This window comes from Vigna unguiculata, chromosome 7 (genome assembly GCF_004118075.2).
Source record: "Vigna unguiculata cultivar IT97K-499-35 chromosome 7, ASM411807v1, whole genome shotgun sequence".
NCBI classification, from domain to species: Eukaryota; Viridiplantae; Streptophyta; class Magnoliopsida; order Fabales; family Fabaceae; genus Vigna; species Vigna unguiculata.
In genome coordinates this window covers 38,281,466-38,302,931 of record NC_040285.1, presented here as the reverse complement: position 1 = coordinate 38,302,931, position 21,466 = coordinate 38,281,466, and the positions used below count along the sequence as shown (strand labels likewise).

General features: G+C 32.9%; 3 protein-coding genes across 3 annotated transcripts; all 3 read right to left on the bottom strand.

Annotated features, from left to right (window-relative positions):
• Positions 1 to 6,853: 6,853 nt before the first annotated feature.
• On the bottom strand, positions 6,854 to 7,420 carry LOC114191437. Its single transcript, XM_028080608.1, has one exon. The coding sequence runs from the start codon at positions 7,418 to 7,420 to the stop codon at positions 6,854 to 6,856; it is 567 nt and encodes a 188-aa protein (XP_027936409.1).
• A 5,331-nt stretch (positions 7,421 to 12,751) lies between these two features.
• Positions 12,752 to 16,043, bottom strand: LOC114190653 (LEAF RUST 10 DISEASE-RESISTANCE LOCUS RECEPTOR-LIKE PROTEIN KINASE-like 2.8). Its single transcript, XM_028079618.1, has 3 exons — positions 15,117 to 16,043; positions 14,804 to 14,844; positions 12,752 to 14,006 (listed from the first exon to the last, which is right to left on the bottom strand). Exons 1-3 carry the CDS (start codon positions 15,872 to 15,874, stop codon positions 12,901 to 12,903), a joined length of 1,905 nt encoding a protein of 634 aa, XP_027935419.1. The 5' UTR covers positions 15,875 to 16,043; the 3' UTR covers positions 12,752 to 12,900.
• A 2,510-nt stretch (positions 16,044 to 18,553) lies between these two features.
• On the bottom strand, positions 18,554 to 19,120 carry LOC114191435. The gene has a single exon (XM_028080607.1). It carries the CDS (start codon positions 19,118 to 19,120, stop codon positions 18,554 to 18,556), a length of 567 nt encoding a protein of 188 aa, XP_027936408.1.
• Between the last annotated feature and the right edge of the window lie 2,346 nt (positions 19,121 to 21,466).

The window sequence follows — 21,466 nt, the reverse complement described above, 5'->3', positions numbered from 1 at the left end:
CAGCAGTTAAGAATGCAAAGGGATTTGCAGAGACTGCATAGCCATTGACGGGAAGCTGAACCAGGAGGAAGCTAGAGAATTGTGAGACACATCATCAGGGTGTGGAGGCCCAATGAAGATGTCATAGTCACAGCTTGTATTTTTGAGGAATGTTCTGGGGGTCTTAACATGGCGGGTGCGGTTACACTTGAAAAGGGTTATGTTGTTGTTGATAGTGAAGTAACCTAAGGGAGAGGTGGGAGGGAGTGAAATATTGTGGTTGAATGTCTCACAACTATCGGATTGCAAGAGATTATTGAGATGATCATCAATGAAGTAGACAGTAGTAGCAGCCCATTGCATCTCAAAATTTGTAACCCTAATCCACTATTGTGGTCGCTGGTTGTGGCTTTCCCCTTTCTCCATGGAGTGCAAACCTTGAGCAACAGCAGAACAGAGGTGGTGCAGAGAAAGCTAAGATGAAGGAAGACCAAGCATAGCAAAACTCAGGTAAGAGAAAAACTGAATCTTTTATTACTGATAATCTGTTTCTGAAAAACTTACATGGGGAGAACGAAACCTATGCTTAAATAGGTTTGGGGAAAGAGGGGAAAACACAACCCTAATAACTGATCTGAATCAGTTATTAGGTAACCAACCTCTAAAACAGAAAACCTAAGGGGTTATAACAACAGTAACAGAAAACCCTAAGATTAATATCCTCCCCTCAAGCTGGATGGTGGATGCTCATCATTCCGAGCTTGGAGACGTTGATTTTGAAGTTAGTGCGATGGAGAGCTTTGGTGAAAACATCTGCGAGTTGGTCGTTCGAGCTGATAGGGAGAAGACGAAATAAGTTGTGCTGTAGTCGCTCTCGAACAACATGACAGTCAATGTCTATGTGTTTGGTGCGTTCGTGGAAGGTGGGGTTGTTCGCGATGTGCCTTGCGGACTGATTGTCACAGTAAAGAACAGCGGGAAGATCGGTCTGAATTTGTAGATCGCGTAGGATGTAGGTGATCCATTGTATCTCGCACGTAGTAGTGGCGAGTGCTCTATATTCTGCTTCTGAAGAGGATCTGGAGACAGTGTTCTGTTTTTTTGTTTTCCAGGAAACTAGGGAATTTCCAAGGAATATACAAAATCCAGTAACACTCTTTCTGGTTTCTGGACAAGCAGCCCAATCAGAATCACTAAAACCTTTGATTTGAATATCAGTCTCGGCTGGGAAGAAAAGACCACGACCTGGATCAGCTTTGATGTATCTAAGAATGTGTTGGGCAGCTTGGTGATGGTGTATAGTTGGTCCCTGCACGAATTGACTGAGTAAATGAACAGAGAAACTAATGTCAGGTCTAGAATTAGTAAGATATAGAAGTTTCCCTATTAATCTTCGATAAGAGTCTGTGTTGTGAATATCCTTGTTGGTGTCAAAGAGATCCTTAGTATTACTCATGAGAGGGCTTTGACAGGGCTTGCTGTTAAGCATCCCAGTTTCTTCTAAGATGTCAAGAGCATACTTTCTTTGACATAAATGGATTCCTTTTGTTGTTCTAGCCACCTCAAAGCCCAAGAAAAACTTTAATTTTCCAAGATCCTTAATTCTAAAAGCTTGGTGCAGCAGATTTTTGGTTCTATTGATAGCTTCCATAGAATTTCCAGTTAGTATCACATCATCTACATAAACTAGCAAAGCAGTAAAATCATTAGTAGTATTCTGAACAAATAAGGAATAATCAGCCTTTGATTGAATAAAACCAAGACTTATAAGGAATGAAGATAGTTTAGCAAACCACTGTCGACTTGCTTGCTTGAGTCCATATAGAGATTTAGTTAGGCGACAAACTTGTCCTGGTTTTGAGATACTCAGTCCTGGTGGGGGTGACATATAGACCTCCTCATTCAGCTCTCCATGAAGGAAAGCATTATCTACGTCAAGTTGATGTAGGTGCCATTTTTTTGCAGCAGCTAGAGCTAAGAGAATTTTAACAGTGGTTAGTTTAGCAACAGGAGAAAAAGTGTCAAAATAATCAACCCCTTCTAGTTGAGAATACCCCTTAGCCACCAGCCTAGCTTTATATCTTTCTATAGTACCATCTGCATTATATTTGATTTTAAACACCCATTTACACCCTATAGGTTTCTTCCCTTTAGGGAGATCAGTTAGATACCAGGTTTTGTTCTGTTCTAAAGCATTTATTTCTTTATTTATGGCAGTCATCCATTCATTATTTTTACTGGCTTCAGTATAGCTTTGGGGTTCTTTATTAGTCGAAATGGCTAAGGTGTATTTAAAGTGATCTTTGGACAAGGATTTATAGGAAACAACAGAGCTAATGGGATAAGCAGATTTATGAGTATGATTTATGCATGTAGGAAGAGTAGAGTTTTTGACAGTAAAGGAACCATTGACCTGGTAATTCTTTAGGTACCCAGGAAGTTTTCTGCTCCTCTTTGATCGCCTTAGGTCCAGATCTTCAGTGTTAATGAGGTCTTGTTGAATATTGTCAGTATTTTGCTGGTTTTCTTGATCACTATCAGGCTGGACATTAGTCTGATCATGATGTTCAGTGATATCTTCTCTTATGTCATTCTCACTGCTGGAATTTGTAGTGTTATTATCAGCATTGAACTCTTCATCATCACTGTCTGTGATGTTGTGATCATTGACATAATTGTGAGGAACATCATTGTGTATACTGCTTGGTTCTAAGAACTCAATATTCTGTTCCTGTTCACAATTGTTAGAGAAATTGCAAGGAAAAATATTTTCATAAAATATGACATTTCTACTAACAAAAATCTCTCTACTTTTAATATCCAGAAGAATATAGCCTTTCATTCCAGGTTTAAAACCAATAAAAACACATTTTCTAGCCCTAGGATCAAGCTTATTTCTGTTAACATCACTGGTGGAAGCAAAACATAGACAACCAAAAGCCTTTAAATCAAGATAAGTAGGAGGTTTTTGATTAAGAATTTCATAGGGAGATTTATTCTTCAAAACAACAGAGGGCATCCTATTTATTAAGTGTACAGCATGATTAACAGCATAATACCAATAACATTTAGGCAATTTTGACTGAAATAAAAGACTTCTAGCAACATTAAGAATGTGTTGATGCTTTCTTTCTACAACAGAATTCTGTTCTGGAGTCCCAACACAGCTCTTTTGATGCTCAATGCCATAACTGTTATATAAATCGATGTAATCAAACTCAGGCCCATTGTCAGACCTTATGATTTTAATGCTCTTTTCAAACTGATTCTTGATGTAAATGACAAAATTTAGCAAAAGTTTTCTGGTTTCACTCTTAGAATGCATATGGAAGATCCAAGTATGTCTAGAACAATCATCAACCACAGTAAGGAAATATCTATGACCATGTATAGAAGGGACAGAAATAGGACCCCATATATCAGTATGTATCATGTCAAAGCAATTTAAAGAAGATGTAGTACTATGTTGAAAAGGAAGTTTATGTTGCTTAGAATAGTGGCAGATATCACAAATATTTTTACAAGAATCATTCACATAAGGGAAAACTTTACATATTTGTTTCATAACACTGTCACAAGGGTGTCCTAATCTGAGATGCCAAACATTTGCACTAGTTTTAGAACAATTGAGAGCTATATTCAGAGGCATATATTCTTCAGAGATGGAGGGGCAGTTATCAAGGTAGTATAAACCTTTTAGCATGCTAGCACGCCCAATCGTCTTGAATGAAGTATTGTGCTGGATCTGACAATTCTCATTAGAAAAAATTAGTCTGCAGTTTAGGTCCTTGATAAGGGACTGTACAGAAATCAAATTAAAAGAAAATTCTGGAATATAGAGAACATTGTAGATTATGAAATCATTAGTGAAGTATTTTGTTCCAGCATATTCAGCAATGACAGTAGAATTGTTAGGAAGTTTTACAGTTACAGGTTTGATTTTATAAAATGTTGAAAACTGATTCAGATCATGTGTTACATGATCAGTAGCTCCTGTATCTAAGATCCAGAATTTACCTTGTTGATCTTTGTAAGTAGATATATTGTTGCTAGAACTTTGAATGTGGCTGATAGCATGATTGGATTCACCCTTGTCTTCCAGAAGCCTCAGCAGTTTTTGTATTTGTTCAGTACTTAAGGAAGTACTTGTGTCAGTTTCCTTGATGGAAGTCTGATTAGTGGAGTCTTGTGCATCAGTCTTGACAGTTAGGTTGCATGTTTGCTGTGTGTTGACATTTTTGTCACTGTTGTAACTCCTTTCTTGGTCTCCTTTTTGTTTATACCATGGGGGATAACCATGTTTTGAGTAGCACTCATCAGCTGTATGGTTCATTTTGTGGCAGTATGTGCATTGTTTCCCTTGATTGGGATTTCTTCCTCTGCCCCTTCCTTGGCCACGAAAATTGTTTCCTCTGCCTTGACCTTTCCAAGAACCTTGTTCTTGAGCTTTGTAGTTGGTTTTCTCAGCAGTATTTAAAAGAACCTTATTTTCAGTATTTAAAGTTCCAGTACCATTGTATTTCCTTTCTTGTTGTATTATTAAAGAAAACACTTTGTTTATACTTGGTAAGGGATCCATTAGCAAAACTTGAGTTTTTACATTGCTGTAACAATCATTTAGGCCCTTCAAGAAGCAAATAGAATGTTCAATATCTCTCTGTTTTAAAAAGACTTTAGTAAGATCACACTCACAGGGTTTTCCACATGTGCAAGTTGGCAAGGGACGTAAGAAGTCCAGCTCTTCCCATAGCTTCTTCAATTCTGTAAAGTACTGGGTTATGGTCCTTTCTCCTTGCTTGATGGAGTGAACTTCCTGGAGGAGATCAGAGATCTGAAAATAGTCCCCTTGAGAGAACCTTTCTTTAAGTTCTTCCCACAAATCTTTAGCAGAATCAATGTATAGGACACTCTCAGCAATATCAGGAGAAAGAACCCTCATAATCCATGACAAGATCATAACATTGCATCTTTCCCATGCTTCATATGTGGGATCATTAGGAAGGGGAGTCTTGATGCTCCCATTGACAAACTTCAGCTTGTTTTTGGACAGCAGTGCACGCTGCATATTCCTGCTCCAAGAGGAGTAATTAGAATCATTCAGATTAGTGGAAACTAATGCCAAACCTGGGTTTTCTCCAGGATGTAGGTAATAAGGGCTGGTGGGTATGAGAGCTTGATCAAGATTAGTGTTCTGCATCCCACAGTTGGTGCTCTCAGTCTTGACCACGTCTTTATTTTCCATTTTCAAGAAAGGCTTCAAGAAACCTTGAGCCTGGTTTGTAACAGAATGCAGCGGAGGCAGAGCAGGTTAAAAACCTGCTCTGATACCATATTGTGGTCGCTGGTTGTGGCTTTCCCCTTTCTCCATGGAGTGCAAACCTTGAGCAACAGCAGAACAGAGGTGGTGCAGAGAAAGCTAAGATGAAGGAAGACCAAGCATAGCAAAACTCAGGTAAGAGAAAAACTGAATCTTTTATTACTGATAATCTGTTTCTGAAAAACTTACATGGGGAGAACGAAACCTATGCTTAAATAGGTTTGGGGAAAGAGGGGAAAACACAACCCTAATAACTGATCTGAATCAGTTATTAGGTAACCAACCTCTAAAACAGAAAACCTAAGGGGTTATAACAACAGTAACAGAAAACCCTAAGATTAATATCCACCTTGATCCGATCTTTAACGTTACCCCTTGCCCTGACTTTGGATTCTGATCATCACAACCATGGATTGGCCATATGCCACAGTCTTGGCGTTGTAGCGTGGTGAAAGGGTAACCGAATTTCCCATGGTTTCCACAATCAAACCACAACGGACAATCACCCTTGTGCCCATTCCCATTCCCAACCCACACAAGGAAAACCATAATGAACATGTAAACATGAAACATCCTCAGAGGATGGTAAAGAAAAGGTTGTGATTGAACCCAGAGAATAAAAACCCCATAATTTATAGATTTTTTTTCGCATGTAGCACACTCTTTCAAAAATATTCCTCGGATAGCATATTGTACACAATATTTACATTCATAGCACATTTTTATTTTACGTTGATAATTCGGTTTCCGGGCAACCGAATTCTAAATTCAATTTTGCAATTTTTTTTTCTTATACCAGTCTGAATTCGGTCCCAGGGACCCGAATTCTGTACTGGTTTTTTTTTTTTTAAATGATGGAAACATAAAGTTTTTTTAAAATAAATATAATTAATTTTTATTTTTGTCATCAATAAAATAGAAATAATTAAATAAATTATTTTAAATAATAGAATTATAAATGTGTTATTAGTTATTAGAAAAAAAAAATTTATTTGTTTTTGAATTTGTTGATTTTAAAATTGATATAATTAATTTTTTTTAAATAGATAAGAGTAAAAAAAATTAAAAAAATCGAATTAGTAATGTTTTATTAGTTATTTGAGGTGTTATTTGAAAAAAATAGTAAAATAAAGAATAATTTATTGTGTTTATGAATTTGTAAATTAAAAAAATGAATTTGTATTGTATAGTAAGTGATTTTATGTGTAATTTCAAAATATAAAATTCAATTTAATTTTAAATTTTGTTTCATAATTTGTGAAGTATGAATTTTTTTTAATATGTGTTAACAAAAATTGGAATTATAAGCTTCTTTTAATTTTGGATAATTGTTAAAAATTTTATATTTTAAACATCGTAAATTTGTCTAAATTAATTTAGAAATGAAGGAAATAATTAAAATAATTTAAAACGATTTTATTATTGTATATGAAATTAATTTTTTATATGTTTTTGGTTAATGTAAAATAAGTAAGAATAAAAGATAATAAGAAAAGATGTGTCATTGAATTGAATGAAGTTTATATTTATTGAAGACAAATCAAAGTACAACATAAACTAAGTGGTTTGATGCAGATCATGAAAGTGCAGGGTTATTAGGACAATGATTTCTTGTGTGTCCTTCAGTTCTACAATAGGAACACTTTCTTGATTGTCTTCCTTCCCTAATGTCCATCTCGTCCTAATTCTACTTGATTTAGGACGACCCTTCTCAGTCCTTTTTGTGGTAGGATGAGGCCAAACCTGTAGCCCTTGGTATGGTGGCCAATATTCTTCATGTCTTAACTCGCCAAATAAATTGTCATATACTTTGACGATGACATCCAGCCTGTAATGTGGACTTATGTATATGCTGAAGTCGTGATGTGCATGCTTGGAAGCTGCAATAACATGTGAACATGGTAGATGTAGTTTTTGAAACTTTCCACAATCGCACCACCTTTCATCTAACCTGACTACAAATTTTCCTATCGGACGAACCTCTCTGGGATTGACCATCTCCTCCACTCTAAATCTTGTGGTATTTCTATCAAATTCAACGACGTGATGCGTGTTGGACTTGGAGTCCGCATCTTGTAGGAAGTTCGTCGCATATTCAGAATACACATGACCAGCACTGAGCATTGCAGTTATTTGTCTACCTCTTTTGGTGAAGCTAGTATAAGGTGAGTGTTCCCTAATCTTACGCAGTTACACCGGCTACACAGTACATAAATGTCATGTATCAACTCGTCTAAACGAACGCCTTTTATTCGCGAGTTGACTTTGAAAACGAGCACAGAAGACTTGGAAAGAGGTAGATACAAACACGATAAGTTCTTAATCATCACAACAATTAAGCCTGACCAACAACGTTTTCCGTTCAACTTCTTCTATTTCGCAGAAAGTGAGGATGGTAATTGACTCCTCCAAAATTCTTGCGTTTCCCAATTTAAGTTCAAAGTTCGAACTTAGATCTTCGTTCCTTTGCTCAGGAAACAAAATGGGACCTTTGAGAAAACTTCTAATGATGATTAACCTTTTTACTTAAACTAAAGGATGTTTAATAAATCTTTTTGACTCCACCAAAATATTCTTATGAAGGATATTTTCTTTCAACTTCTAGTATCTAAAAGATACCTACTCACATGGTGGGCTAAATACAAATTCGTAAAATTCCACTATTAGTTGTTTTGTTTGAGCTGGAAAATGACTATGGAAGACCGAGTCTAATCCTGTCACTAAAGAGTGGAAAAATCAGTAGTGAAGCAGCATTTGTGGGACATATTGAACCCTCCAACACAAAACAAAAGGTAAGAAGATAATAATCTGCTTCCAAATTGTTTTGTTCTTCTAGGAAACCGTTCAAAAGGGTGTATATAATCATTTTCATATCCCCGTTCGTATTCTATTCAATCACATCAAAATTGGCACATTTTCTGAGTAAGTATTTATAAGCATCTTTCCCCTCCCTCTAACACGTTTCCTGGACCCTACCAATGCTATTTTAGATTACACTACTTATTAACAAAGACTTGCTAATTAAGTAGGATAGGATAACACAAATTGTGTTTAAAGAGTTTAAATAAGTTTTTGGTCTTTTGATAAATTATTTTGTCTCCAACTTTTTTCTTTATTTCATATTAAATTTTCAAAATGCTATTTAAAATATTTTATTTCACTTTTCAAAACTTATTTAGGGGATAAAATCAAAATATAATAATCTATTAAAGACAAATATCTTAAGTCTTCTTTCACGCAGACTCGTATGTTCTCTTTTCAGAGAAAGGAAAGTGTGAATTATTTGTTGTGATAGTATGTATTTAAAGTCTAGAATTGGGAAGGAAGGAGGGGAGACCAAGATTGTTACCCCTTCATATGAGCTCATTTGAGAAGAAAGTAATTCATTTTCCTATTTTATCTTTAATTTCAACTCACCGGTAATTTAAAGAATAGATCTTTAAATCTTATTTAAAGATTCCCTTTTCCATTCACTATATCCCTTTTTCAAATATTTTTAAGTTAATTACCATGTATGAACAAGATTTATTATTTTTCATGTATTAACAAGATCTATTAAGATGGAAAAAGAAAAAAACCGTATAAATAAACTGCTCCTTTTTATTGTAAATATTGGTAATAGTATTACCCGTTAGGTTTACATTGAAGTTTCACCGGGGAGAACAATACCAATGAGACCTGAGTCCAATCACAAAAGAATTGACACTATGTTCAACCCAAAACCTTAAGACAATGAGTTTATGAGTTTTTATTCTTATATAGTGTTCTACTTTCTTATTTCTAACCAATGTAGAACTTAGACTCACACTTGAATTCTTAACATTACCAAAATTTTGAAAACATTTTACGATCAACCAAATGCAGTAGAAATATTTATATAAAAGAAAAGTACTTAATTTTACTTGTAAATAAGATTTTAAAAATTAATTAATAAACCAACATTACTTACTAAGAATAACAAATGAATTTAAACCAACAAAATTACATAATAAGAAAAAAAATAGTTTAAGTCAACAAAAGTTAGTTAAAATATAATTTTTTACAATTTTTTATTAATTTGTATTATTATTATTTTAATTTCATATGCTCGATTACGATCATTCAATAAGTATTTTTAAAACATTGGGATAAAATAACCCAAAATAGAAGAGACTTAGTACTTGTTTGATTCTACGTTAAACCAATGTATAATTAATTTTCTAATTTCTAAAATCAATAAAAGAGTAAAAAATTTACATGAGAAGACTGCTTTTGTATCAAAGAATTACTTTACCTTTAATGTCATATTTTTATCGTTAAGTGTATATTTATAAATAAATATTAATGATGTTATAAAGTCCAATTTATTTGTTATAAGCTCAACTTTGGTAAAAGGTTTAAGGTCAGCATATTTGTTTTTCTTTCAGGATGTTCTTTCACCTTTCCCTTCATTTTTTCACTCTTTGTCTCATGCATCCAAAACAATTTCAACTCTCCCCTCCTGTGGACCAGAAGTTGAGTTAAGGCACTGCGAAACTCTCCTCCGAACTAATCGAAAGCTTCCTCCACGTAAGTTGAACACCAAAACTTTATATTTTCCCGTCTTTTTCAGTTTGATAACGTTGGTTCAGCTTTGGAGTCGTCCTTATAGCCTAATTTTGTGTACCTTTGTTATTCTACTAAGTGTTTTTTCCTCCCCAAATTCAACTCTTAATCAAGGTATGGGAAGCTAGAACTTTTCACGTTTTAAAATTATATTGCTTGTTTTTAGTTTTGTTTCGTGTTTGTAATGCTTGGATGATGGTTGTGATGGTGTGATAATATAATGTATGTGATTTTTTGGCTGGATTTCTGATGTTGCATGCAGGAGCAAGAGAGAAACTGTTATTCTCGCTCAAACGAGAATTCTCTAACCTAAGAGAGAGTAGTAGAGAACTCTCCTTTGCTACTACGCGAGTTGTCGCTCAAGTGAGATCTCTCGTCCAAGCGAGAGCAGTCTCGCCTAAGTGAGGGAGTCTAGCTTAAGCGAGAACTCGCAGTTGTGCATTGTGCTTGCTGTTCGAGTCCTCACCTAAGCGAAAAGTTTCTGGCTTGAGGGAGAGGTCAATGTTGCTTGAGCGAGACCTTCTAGCCTAAGCGAGAATGGTGCATACTTGTTTTTAATTCTCTTATTTAATCTGTGGTTGGCTGTATACCTTGAGAAAGCATGAAGTATATGACTATGCATATATTATGAGATTTTATGAACTGAAATTGTTGTGCTTGGTATGAAATGATTATGGATGTTGAGAATATGTACATGGTATGAACTTGACGTAATTCCATGAGGCTTTTTGGAGAGACCTCATGGTGATATTCTGTAGTGTATGTAATTGGATAAGGATTCAAGCAAGGTTATATTTTGACACTTTAAAGAATCAATCAGTCTCACATAAAGTAGATTGGTTCATGTGGCGAGAGTAGGAGGAAGTTCTAGTCTTTGGCAGGATAATGACCCTAGATAATCATGGACTAACCTTGTGTGTGGTAGGGTGAAATCCATTGGCAATGGCTTTGCAGAGCAGTAGAAGTCATCGCAAGTCCAAGCAACTAGTGAATTCAATCTCATCACATGTATCCGGATAATTGAGCCAGAGGGTCCTTATTGTTTGCTATCACATGCTTTGTGTGCTTACTAATTTTCCTATTTATAATATGTTTAATAAATTGCTTGCTCATTTATAGGAAAAGTTATTTTTCTCTAGCTTACCCTCTCATTTTGTGTTTGTTTCTTGTTTGGCTTCTCTTCTTGCGATGATCACTAATATTGATGTGAGCATATGTGGAAACCCCCTTGTAATCACCATGATGATGGAAATGTTGTGGTGTAGTTTAGTTATGATCTGGTTCACTGTTGGGTCTATTTTGAAGGACACTTATTTTAATTATAATTCATTGCTTTGCGAGCAATCCTTTTAAACAACATGTTTAAATTATGTTTATGACATTCGTTCTGTGCCTTAGTTTTTCTTTTCAGATTAAGATAAGTGTAATGGCTGATCATTTATATTTCTGTCTCGTGCTCTACCTTACATTATAAAATTATAAAGTGTGATGTTTGATTTACTAGAATTTATCTATTAAATGAAATGTGACATATGTTATGCTAATGTGTTGAGTATGTTAAATATAAATTAATTATATCTTTCAATTTAATCTGCATGTGTGATTTTTAAATTGAAAATATTTTGTTATTCATTAAAATTTAAAAGTAGTATGTAGATATTTTTTACATGATTTTTTTAAAAGATTTTATTTGTAATATTATTTACAGTTTTTAAAATTAGTTTACTTTAAAATTAACTTTTTCTCAATTTTAATCCATACACATTCTTGTTCTTATTCTTATTACAATAAAATCAAAATATTTTTATAATTTATTATATTATTTAATTTATTCATTTTTAATAATATGAATCAAATCTTCTCTTAACTTTTCACTCATTTATATTCACTTTTCACTTTTTTATTATTTAAATCAAAAAAATCAGTTTCTTTTTCTTCCTTTATTTGCTTCTCAAATTAAACTTTTAAAAAGTTAAATAAATTAAATTATTTAAATTTGTTTTATTTTAATTGTTGGGTCTATTTTGAGTTAGTAAATTTAACAAAAATTAAAATAATAATATTAAAAAGAATATTTTAATTAAGGTAAAGTTAAAGTTTTATACCCCTGTTAAATTTAACTTATTTAAACAAATTGAATTAGATTTTATGTCTTTTTTTTAATTTCAAAATAAGGCCATATTATACTAGAAATCAGATATTTCAGTTAATACTCCAAATTTCATCAATATATATATATATATATATATATATATATATATATTTTTCATTTCACAAAGTTTTGCAAACATATAGTCTATAGATCAACTAGTTTACGATCTTTCATGAATTCAAACACATAATTAATCTTTATTTCCTTCTAAAACACTCTATATTGAGAATACCTTTACTACCAAATTCACTTGAAAGTTTAAATATAAGATTTTTTACTTAAATAGCTCTCAATATCTTAAAAAAAATTGTAGTCCAACAAAAATTAACTTAACAATTCAGAGAAAGATATAACGTTAGAGTAAAAGTTAAATAAAATTTTACATCTTGTGTAGCACAATAAATCTTACTAAAAAATAATATAAAATCTCAAAATAAGATATTGTATTAAACATGTTCTTAAAATCAAACTTATATTGAAAAGACATACAAGACAAAAATCTACTGTATATATTTTGGTAAAATATTTTTATTAAAATCAATAAAAAAATGACATTTTCTTTATTTTATTGTTAAAAATTATAGGAATTTTTGTGGTTTAAGTTTAGCTTTAAGTTTTTCGTGCATCCTTCTTTTGTTTTTCATAAATGAACTTTATTATCAATGAAATTTCACGTTATATTATTATATTTTTACAATATTCTTTGACATTTAACCCTTTCAAACAAGCCACGCATCATTTAGCAAAAAAACAAGTAAAACCTGTGAAGTTAGCACGTTACAAGTAACTATTAAAAAAAAAATGACCAACTTATGACATCAAACTAAAAGTAAAAAAGAATAGTAACACGGAATACATCTTAGTATCCTTATAAACTTTCATATGACAACTTAGTCGGAGATATTGGAGGAGAAGACAAATATGGTTTAGGTGGAATTTGCAAAAAATCAAGTTTACTTTCTAACATTTCCACCACTTTACTTATGGTCGGTCGAGTTGATGGATGAGTTTGTATGCACCACAAGCCCACTATTGTCATCTTTCTCACCATTTCGTCCTCACTTTCATTTCTCACATTTTCTAAACCAAGCTCTGTATTTGATTCAAGACGATTATAAATCCAATGGGGAAAGTATATTTCACTCGACCGGTCTACTTTTGTCTTAATATTCTTTCTTTTTCCAACCATTTCTAAGACCATCATTCCATAACTGTAAACATCTGACTTGTGTGACACAGCACCAAAGTTTCTGGAAAAAACTTCTGGAGCAATATACCCTGCAGTTCCTCTGGCACCAAATAGGGATACCATACTTTCTTTTCTAGGACATACTTTTGCAAGTCCAAAATCTGCAATTTTTGGACAGAAATCCTCGTCTAGTAATATGTTGTGAGGTTTTATGTCAAAATGTACAATTCTAGTGTTACAGCCTCTATATAAGTACTCTAATCCACGAGCTATGCCAGCTGCAATATCATTCAATATTTTCCAATCCAGTTGATGAACATCCTTTGATGCAATTTTGTCTTCATAGATGAACTTGTCAAGAGATCCGTTAGGCATAAACTCGTATACTAGAGCGCGGTGAGTATTCTCAAAACAAAATCCTAAAAGTCTAATGATATTAACATGTGAAGTCCTGCTAATACTCACAACTTCATTGATGAATTCTTCTCCATTGCCTTTAGATACAGTTAAAACTTTCACTGCAACAACACATCCATCATGTAATTTCCCTTTGTATACGCTACCGAATCCCCCTTGCCCTAATTTGTTTCTGAAAGAGTTGGTCATTTTCTTAACCTCTAAATAACTGAACCTGGCTGTGGGAAGGGGTCCGTGTTCCTTCAAAATGTCTTCAATAACGCGATGAGTTGGATTTTCCCTCCAAAACAAAGGATAAAAGATCTTTGCTCTGAAGCAACAAATCAAAACCATCAGCACTACAACTACAGAAGCCACCACGGTCAAAGCTGGAAAATTTATTAAATATAAAAGGAAAACAATTAGTGTATATAAGAGTAATGTCCTGTGTGTATGAATAAAAGACACCAAACATGTTTACAGGCTATCCTTTATGTCGATCAACTTGACTAGATTTTGTCTTTTAGCAATAAAACCAATGTGACATACAAATCTGCCCAGTATTTAGACTCGACCAGAATAATTAATTCTGGATCCTGATCGATCGTATAATAAAATATAATAAAATGATAAAACTGAATTGGGTGTGTTTAAAGTTAATAGTAATTCAATTAAAAATACTTATATCGAGATGAACTTCAATCTTAGTTAAGTTTTTTTTTATTAAAATTGTATAAAAAAGTGTCACGTATACTAATAATATATTTTAAAAAAATACTTTTAATTATTAAAGGTATTAATTAATAATTTAGAGAAACTTTGTGGTGACGAAATCAATATGGCTTTCTAAAATGTTGTAAGGGGACGGGAATTCCCTATTAGATCTTATGTTAAATTTGTCACTTCAGTTCCCTTGGAGAAAACTAGAATGTAATTGTGAATAATTCTAAAACACTTTACAACTTTTTTGTAACAAGTATTAAATTTATTTTCTCTATAAAATATTAAAAGAACTTGTAAGAGAATATGCCATAATCATAAAACATATACGCATGGGACAACGTTTGGCTGTTGAGAAATTGATTCTCCCTAAGTTTTCACTTTATGGATGGAAAAACGTGTTTTATAGCAAACTTCGGAGTGAAAACTTAGATTTGGAAGGGGAATGTCAAGTTGTGTAAGTTACCTAGCATCAACGGAAGCTTCCGATTCCAAGCTCCACTTTTCCTGCATAATTTAAAGCAGAGCAGTTGTTCCGATTAGATGACAGAAGTGAAGTGAGCTAGTTCTATGTCGATCGCAAGATGGTAAAGCAAATTTCTACGATAAAATTGTCTAGTGCAAATATTGAAGTAATCAAAAAGAAATTAATTACATAATTTTAACTGTTGTGTTGATGGGAAAAAACATGCAGAGTTAACTTGCTTTTTAGTAGTTGTAGAAATATGGTTATATATGTAAATATTAATGAAGAAATTTTGTTGAGACATGGGTATTACCTCATGGCGCAATATAATTTTGCGTTGCTGTCTAGTCGGCAATTGCCCCCTCTATCCCGACACCGCCAACAGGCACTTGAAGACTGGAATTGAAAGGTAATTTGAGGATTTAAAAATCCAAAGGGGTCTTTGAAGAACTGGGAATCTTGTCTGACGGGAAGTTGAACCATTGAACATGAAGAGGTTAAAGAGCGTAGGTAGTTCTGATCAGAGGATGAAGGGGCGAAGTAAAAATCAAAGGGAGAACATCGAGTATAGTTGATGAAATCTTTTGAAAGGTTGAGGTTTTTGTGGTGGCTGCAATTGAGGGCGGTTATATTGTTTTCCAGGGAAAAATAACCGAAAGGGGAGGAGGGAGGGACGGTGATATTATAGCTCAAGGCATTACAACTAGAATTTTCAAGAAGATTGCGGTAATCCTTGTCTATAATGGAAATTTTCCATCTCCAACCACCAACAATGTTTGTAACTTGTAAAAGTTTTCCTCCACTGCTCAACCGGACTTGCTTCAGTGCTGTTTGGTTAGGATTATTACAGCCTTGGATTGCCAAAGCACCACAATTGGGGTGTTCAGAGGTGGTGAAGGGAAAGGAAATATTCCCCAAACTTCCGCAATCAAATAAGTCCGGACAATCAGAAGTGTGCTCATTTGCATTCCCAGCTGAGAGATGCAACACTGTCAGATGACAAAACAAAAGGATTACATAAACATCGTACATTTTCATTTTCATATGATACAATAGAAGCACCACAACCATGGAATGCCTCTATATATTGCTTCTTCACCCTCTATAAACCAACTCATACGCCAGTTGACTGCGAATATCAATGTAAATGGGACCAAGAATTTAGGTGATTTTGTTCTGCTCTTTAATCTCCGTGTTACTTAATATTAAATGCTTGAAGTCCTAAAGATCATAAAAATGTGATAAATTCTCATAATACTCACATCCACGCTGACGAACTCGGTTGCTGAGACTCTTGACTAGGTAGAAGTGTTTAACACTTTCTTTCTTGGAATTTGACTTTCAAAAGATCGCTTTCTCGCAACACGCCGCGGCGTGAAAATCGAATCAAACTCTTTGGTACACATGCACTCAACTCAACCAATGCATTTACTCTTGCATCTCTCACCAGATACGTCAAAAAAAACACAAATTCAAACAAACACAAACATTACAGATATTCTTTTTTTTCAAATTCTGACAAAATAATGAAAATAGGCTGATACGGTCACAACCCCCTACATTTTTTCTTATAAAATTTACTAAAAAGTTAAGGAGCGTGTAATATGTGTTTATTTAAATAATTTTACTAATAGATAAGATTTAATTAAGTTTTAAACTTCTCTTTTGATTTTGATTTTTATAATTTAATTTATATTGATTTTTTTAATTTATTAAATATTTATATAACTTTTATATATATTTTTTGTTATGATTGCTATCTTGTTCTACTATTTTTATGAATGATGTTTAATGCTCTCATTAAAAAACGTGTGAATTATAAAAGATGATTCTGATGACAAAAAGAACTCCTTAATTGTCATAAATAATTGTAAAAAGTTATTATTAATTTTAAGTAGTAAATAAAAAACAATGACACTTTATGCCATGCAAGATGCAGTCTGGAATATTAGATCATGTTTATTACCTATTATTAATCCTAGCTTCCAAGATGGACTTTTATCCTTCCTGCATAGTAGGAAAGATCGATCACATACTTAAAGATATATGAATTTGGTAAATATTAGAAATACCTTGTGGCGCAATGAAGGTTTCGTTGGTTGTCGAGGCGACAATGGGTTCTGGGACCCAAACAGTGCATGCACTCATCTGACGGATGGAACTGCAGGGGAATGTCAGCAGTTAAGAATGCAAAGGGATTTGCAGAGACTGCATAGCCATTGACGGGAAGCTGAACCAGGAGGAAGCTAGAGAATTGTGAGACACATCATCAGGGTGTGGAGGCCCAATGAAGATGTCATAGTCACAGCTTGTATTTTTGAGGAATGTTCTGGGGGTCTTAACATGGCGGGTGCGGTTACACTTGAAAAGGGTTATGTTGTTGTTGATAGTGAAGTAACCTAAGGGAGAGGTGGGAGGGAGTGAAATATTGTGGTTGAATGTCTCACAACTATCGGATTGCAAGAGATTATTGAGATGATCATCAATGAAGTAGACAGTAGTAGCAGCCCATTGCATCTCAAAATTTGTAACCCTAATCCACCTTGATCCGATCTTTAACGTTACCCCTTGCCCTGACTTTGGATTCTGATCATCACAACCATGGATTGGCCATATGCCACAGTCTTGGCGTTGTAGCGTGGTGAAAGGGTAACCGAATTTCCCATGGTTTCCACAATCAAACCACAACGGACAATCACCCTTGTGCCCATTCCCATTCCCAACCCACACAAGGAAAACCATAATGAACATGTAAACATGAAACATCCTCAGAGGATGGTAAAGAAAAGGTTGTGATTGAACCCAGAGAATAAAAACCCCATAATTTATAGATTTTTTTTCGCATGTAGCACACTCTTTCAAAAATATTCCTCGGATAGCATATTGTACACAATATTTACATTCATAGCACATTTTTATTTTACGTTGATAATTCGGTTTCCGGGCAACCGAATTCTAAATTCAATTTTGCAATTTTTTTTTTCTTATACCAGTCTGAATTCGGTCCCAGGGACCCGAATTCTGTACTGGTTTTTTTTTTTTTAAATGATGGAAACATAAAGTTTTTTTAAAATAAATATAATTAATTTTTATTTTTGTCATCAATAAAATAGAAATAATTAAATAAATTATTTTAAATAATAGAATTATAAATGTGTTATTAGTTATTAGAAAAAAAAAATTTATTTGTTTTTGAATTTGTTGATTTTAAAATTGATATAATTAATTTTTTTTAAATAGATAAGAGTAAAAAAAATTAAAAAAATCGAATTAGTAATGTTTTATTAGTTATTTGAGGTGTTATTTGAAAAAAATAGTAAAATAAAGAATAATTTATTGTGTTTATGAATTTGTAAATTAAAAAAATGAATTTGTATTGTATAGTAAGTGATTTTATGTGTAATTTCAAAATATAAAATTCAATTTAATTTTAAATTTTGTTTCATAATTTGTGAAGTATGAATTTTTTTAATATGTGTTAACAAAAATTGGAATTATAAGCTTCTTTTAATTTTGGATAATTGTTAAAAATTTTATATTTTAAACATCGTAAATTTGTCTAAATTAATTTAGAAATGAAGGAAATAATTAAAATAATTTAAAACGATTTTATTATTGTATATGAAATTAATTTTTTATATGTTTTTGGTTAATGTAAAATAAGTAAGAATAAAAGATAATAAGAAAAGATGTGTCATTGAATTGAATGAAGTTTATATTTATTGAAGACAAATCAAAGTACAACATAAACTAAGTGGTTTGATGCAGATCATGAAAGTGCAGGGTTATTAGGACAATGATTTCTTGTGTGTCCTTCAGTTCTACAATAGGAACACTTTCTTGATTGTCTTCCTTCCCTAATGTCCATCTCGTCCTAATTCTACTTGATTTAGGACGACCCTTCTCAGTCCTTTTTGTGGTAGGATGAGGCCAAACCTGTAGCCCTTGGTATGGTGGCCAATATTCTTCATGTCTTAACTCGCCAAATAAATTGTCATATACTTTGACGATGACATCCAGCCTGTAATGTGGACTTATGTATATGCTGAAGTCGTGATGTGCATGCTTGGAAGCTGCAATAACATGTGAACATGGTAGATGTAGTTTTTGAAACTTTCCACAATCGCACCACCTTTCATCTAACCTGACTACAAATTTTCCTATCGGACGAACCTCTCTGGGATTGACCATCTCCTCCACTCTAAATCTTGTGGTATTTCTATCAAATTCAACGACGTGATGCGTGTTGGACTTGGAGTCCGCATCTTGTAGGAAGTTCGTCGCATATTCAGAATACACATGACCAGCACTGAGCATTGCAGTTATTTGTCTACCTCTTTTGGTGAAGCTAGTATAAGGTGAGTGTTCCCTAATCTTACGCAGTTACACCGGCTACACAGTACATAAATGTCATGTATCAACTCGTCTAAACGAACGCCTTTTATTCGCGAGTTGACTTTGAAAACGAGCACAGAAGACTTGGAAAGAGGTAGATACAAACACGATAAGTTCTTAATCATCACAACAATTAAGCCTGACCAACAACGTTTTCCGTTCAACTTCTTCTATTTCGCAGAAAGTGAGGATGGTAATTGACTCCTCCAAAATTCTTGCGTTTCCCAATTTAAGTTCAAAGTTCGAACTTAGATCTTCGTTCCTTTGCTCAGGAAACAAAATGGGACCTTTGAGAAAACTTCTAATGATGATTAACCTTTTTACTTAAACTAAAGGATGTTTAATAAATCTTTTTGACTCCACCAAAATATTCTTATGAAGGATATTTTCTTTCAACTTCTAGTATCTAAAAGATACCTACTCACATGGTGGGCTAAATACAAATTCGTAAAATTCCACTATTAGTTGTTTTGTTTGAGCTGGAAAATGACTATGGAAGACCGAGTCTAATCCTGTCACTAAAGAGTGGAAAAATCAGTAGTGAAGCAGCATTTGTGGGACATATTGAACCCTCCAACACAAAACAAAAGGTAAGAAGATAATAATCTGCTTCCAAATTGTTTTGTTCTTCTAGGAAACCGTTCAAAAGGGTGTATATAATCATTTTCATATCCCCGTTCGTATTCTATTCAATCACATCAAAATTGGCACATTTTCTGAGTAAGTATTTATAAGCATCTTTCCCCTCCCTCTAACACGTTTCCTGGACCCTACCAATGCTATTTTAGATTACACTACTTATTAACAAAGACTTGCTAATTAAGTAGGATAGGATAACACAAATTGTGTTTAAAGAGTTTAAATAAGTTTTTGGTCTTTTGATAAATTATTTTGTCTCCAACTTTTTTCTTTATTTCATATTAAATTTTCAAAATGCTATTTAAAATATTTTATTTCACTTTTCAAAACTTATTTAGGGGATAAAATCAAAATATAATAATCTATTAAAGACAAATATCTTAAGTCTTCTTTCACGCAGACTCGTATGTTCTCTTTTCAGAGAAAGGAAAGTGTGAATTATTTGTTGTGATAGTATGTATTTAAAGTCTAGAATTGGGAAGGAAGGAGGGGAGACCAAGATTGTTACCCCTTCATATGAGCTCATTTGAGAAGAAAGTAATTCATTTTCCTATTTTATCTTTAATTTCAACTCACCGGTAATTTAAAGAATAGATCTTTAAATCTTATTTAAAGATTCCCTTTTCCATTCACTATATCCCTTTTTCAAATATTTTTAAGTTAATTACCATGTATGAACAAGATTTATTATTTTTCATGTATTAACAAGATCTATTAAGATGGAAAAAGAAAAAAACCGTATAAATAAACTGCTCCTTTTTATTGTAAATATTGGTAATAGTATTACCCGTTAGGTTTACATTGAAGTTTCACCGGGGAGAACAATACCAATGAGACCTGAGTCCAATCACAAAAGAATTGACACTATGTTCAACCCAAAACCTTAAGACAATGAGTTTATGAGTTTTTATTCTTATATAGTGTTCTACTTTCTTATTTCTAACCAATGTAGAACTTAGACTCACACTTGAATTCTTAACATTACCAAAATTTTGAAAACATTTTACGATCAACCAAATGCAGTAGAAATATTTATATAAAAGAAAAGTACTTAATTTTACTTGTAAATAAGATTTTAAAAATTAATTAATAAACCAACATTACTTACTAAGAATAACAAATGAATTTAAACCAACAAAATTACATAATAAGAAAAAAATAGTTTAAGTCAACAAAAGTTAGTTAAAATATAATTTTTTACAATTTTTTATTAATTTGTATTATTATTATTTTAATTTCATATGCTCGATTACGATCATTCAATAAGTATTTTTAAAACATTGGGATAAAATAACCCAAAATAGAAGAGACTTAGTACTTGTTTGATTCTACGTTAAACCAATGTATAATTAATTTTCTAATTTCTAAAATCAATAAAAGAGTAAAAAATTTACATGAGAAGACTGCTTTTGTATCAAAGAATTACTTTACCTTTAATGTCATATTTTTATCGTTAAGTGTATATTTATAAATAAATATTAATGATGTTATAAAGTCCAATTTATTTGTTATAAGCTCAACTTTGGTAAAAGGTTTAAGGTCAGCATATTTGTTTTTCTTTCAGGATGTTCTTTCACCTTTCCCTTCATTTTTTCACTCTTTGTCTCATGCATCCAAAACAATTTCAAC

Bases quoted from the DNA above. Each gene is read 5' to 3' on its own strand.
- LOC114191437 (XM_028080608.1), bottom strand. From the start codon at position 7,420: ATGCTCAGTGCTGGTCATGTGTATTCTGAATATGCGACGAACTTCCTA.
- LOC114190653 (XM_028079618.1), bottom strand. From the start codon at position 15,874: ATGGTTGTGGTGCTTCTATTGTATCATATGAAAATGAAAATGTACGAT. The intron at 14,845-15,116 runs GTAATACCCATG...TAAATTATGCAG, and splicing joins AAATTATATTGCGCCATGAG to GAAAAGTGGAGCTTGGAATC. The intron at 14,007-14,803 runs GTAACTTACACA...TAAATTTTCCAG, and splicing joins GAAGCTTCCGTTGATGCTAG to CTTTGACCGTGGTGGCTTCT.
- LOC114191435 (XM_028080607.1), bottom strand. From the start codon at position 19,120: ATGCTCAGTGCTGGTCATGTGTATTCTGAATATGCGACGAACTTCCTA.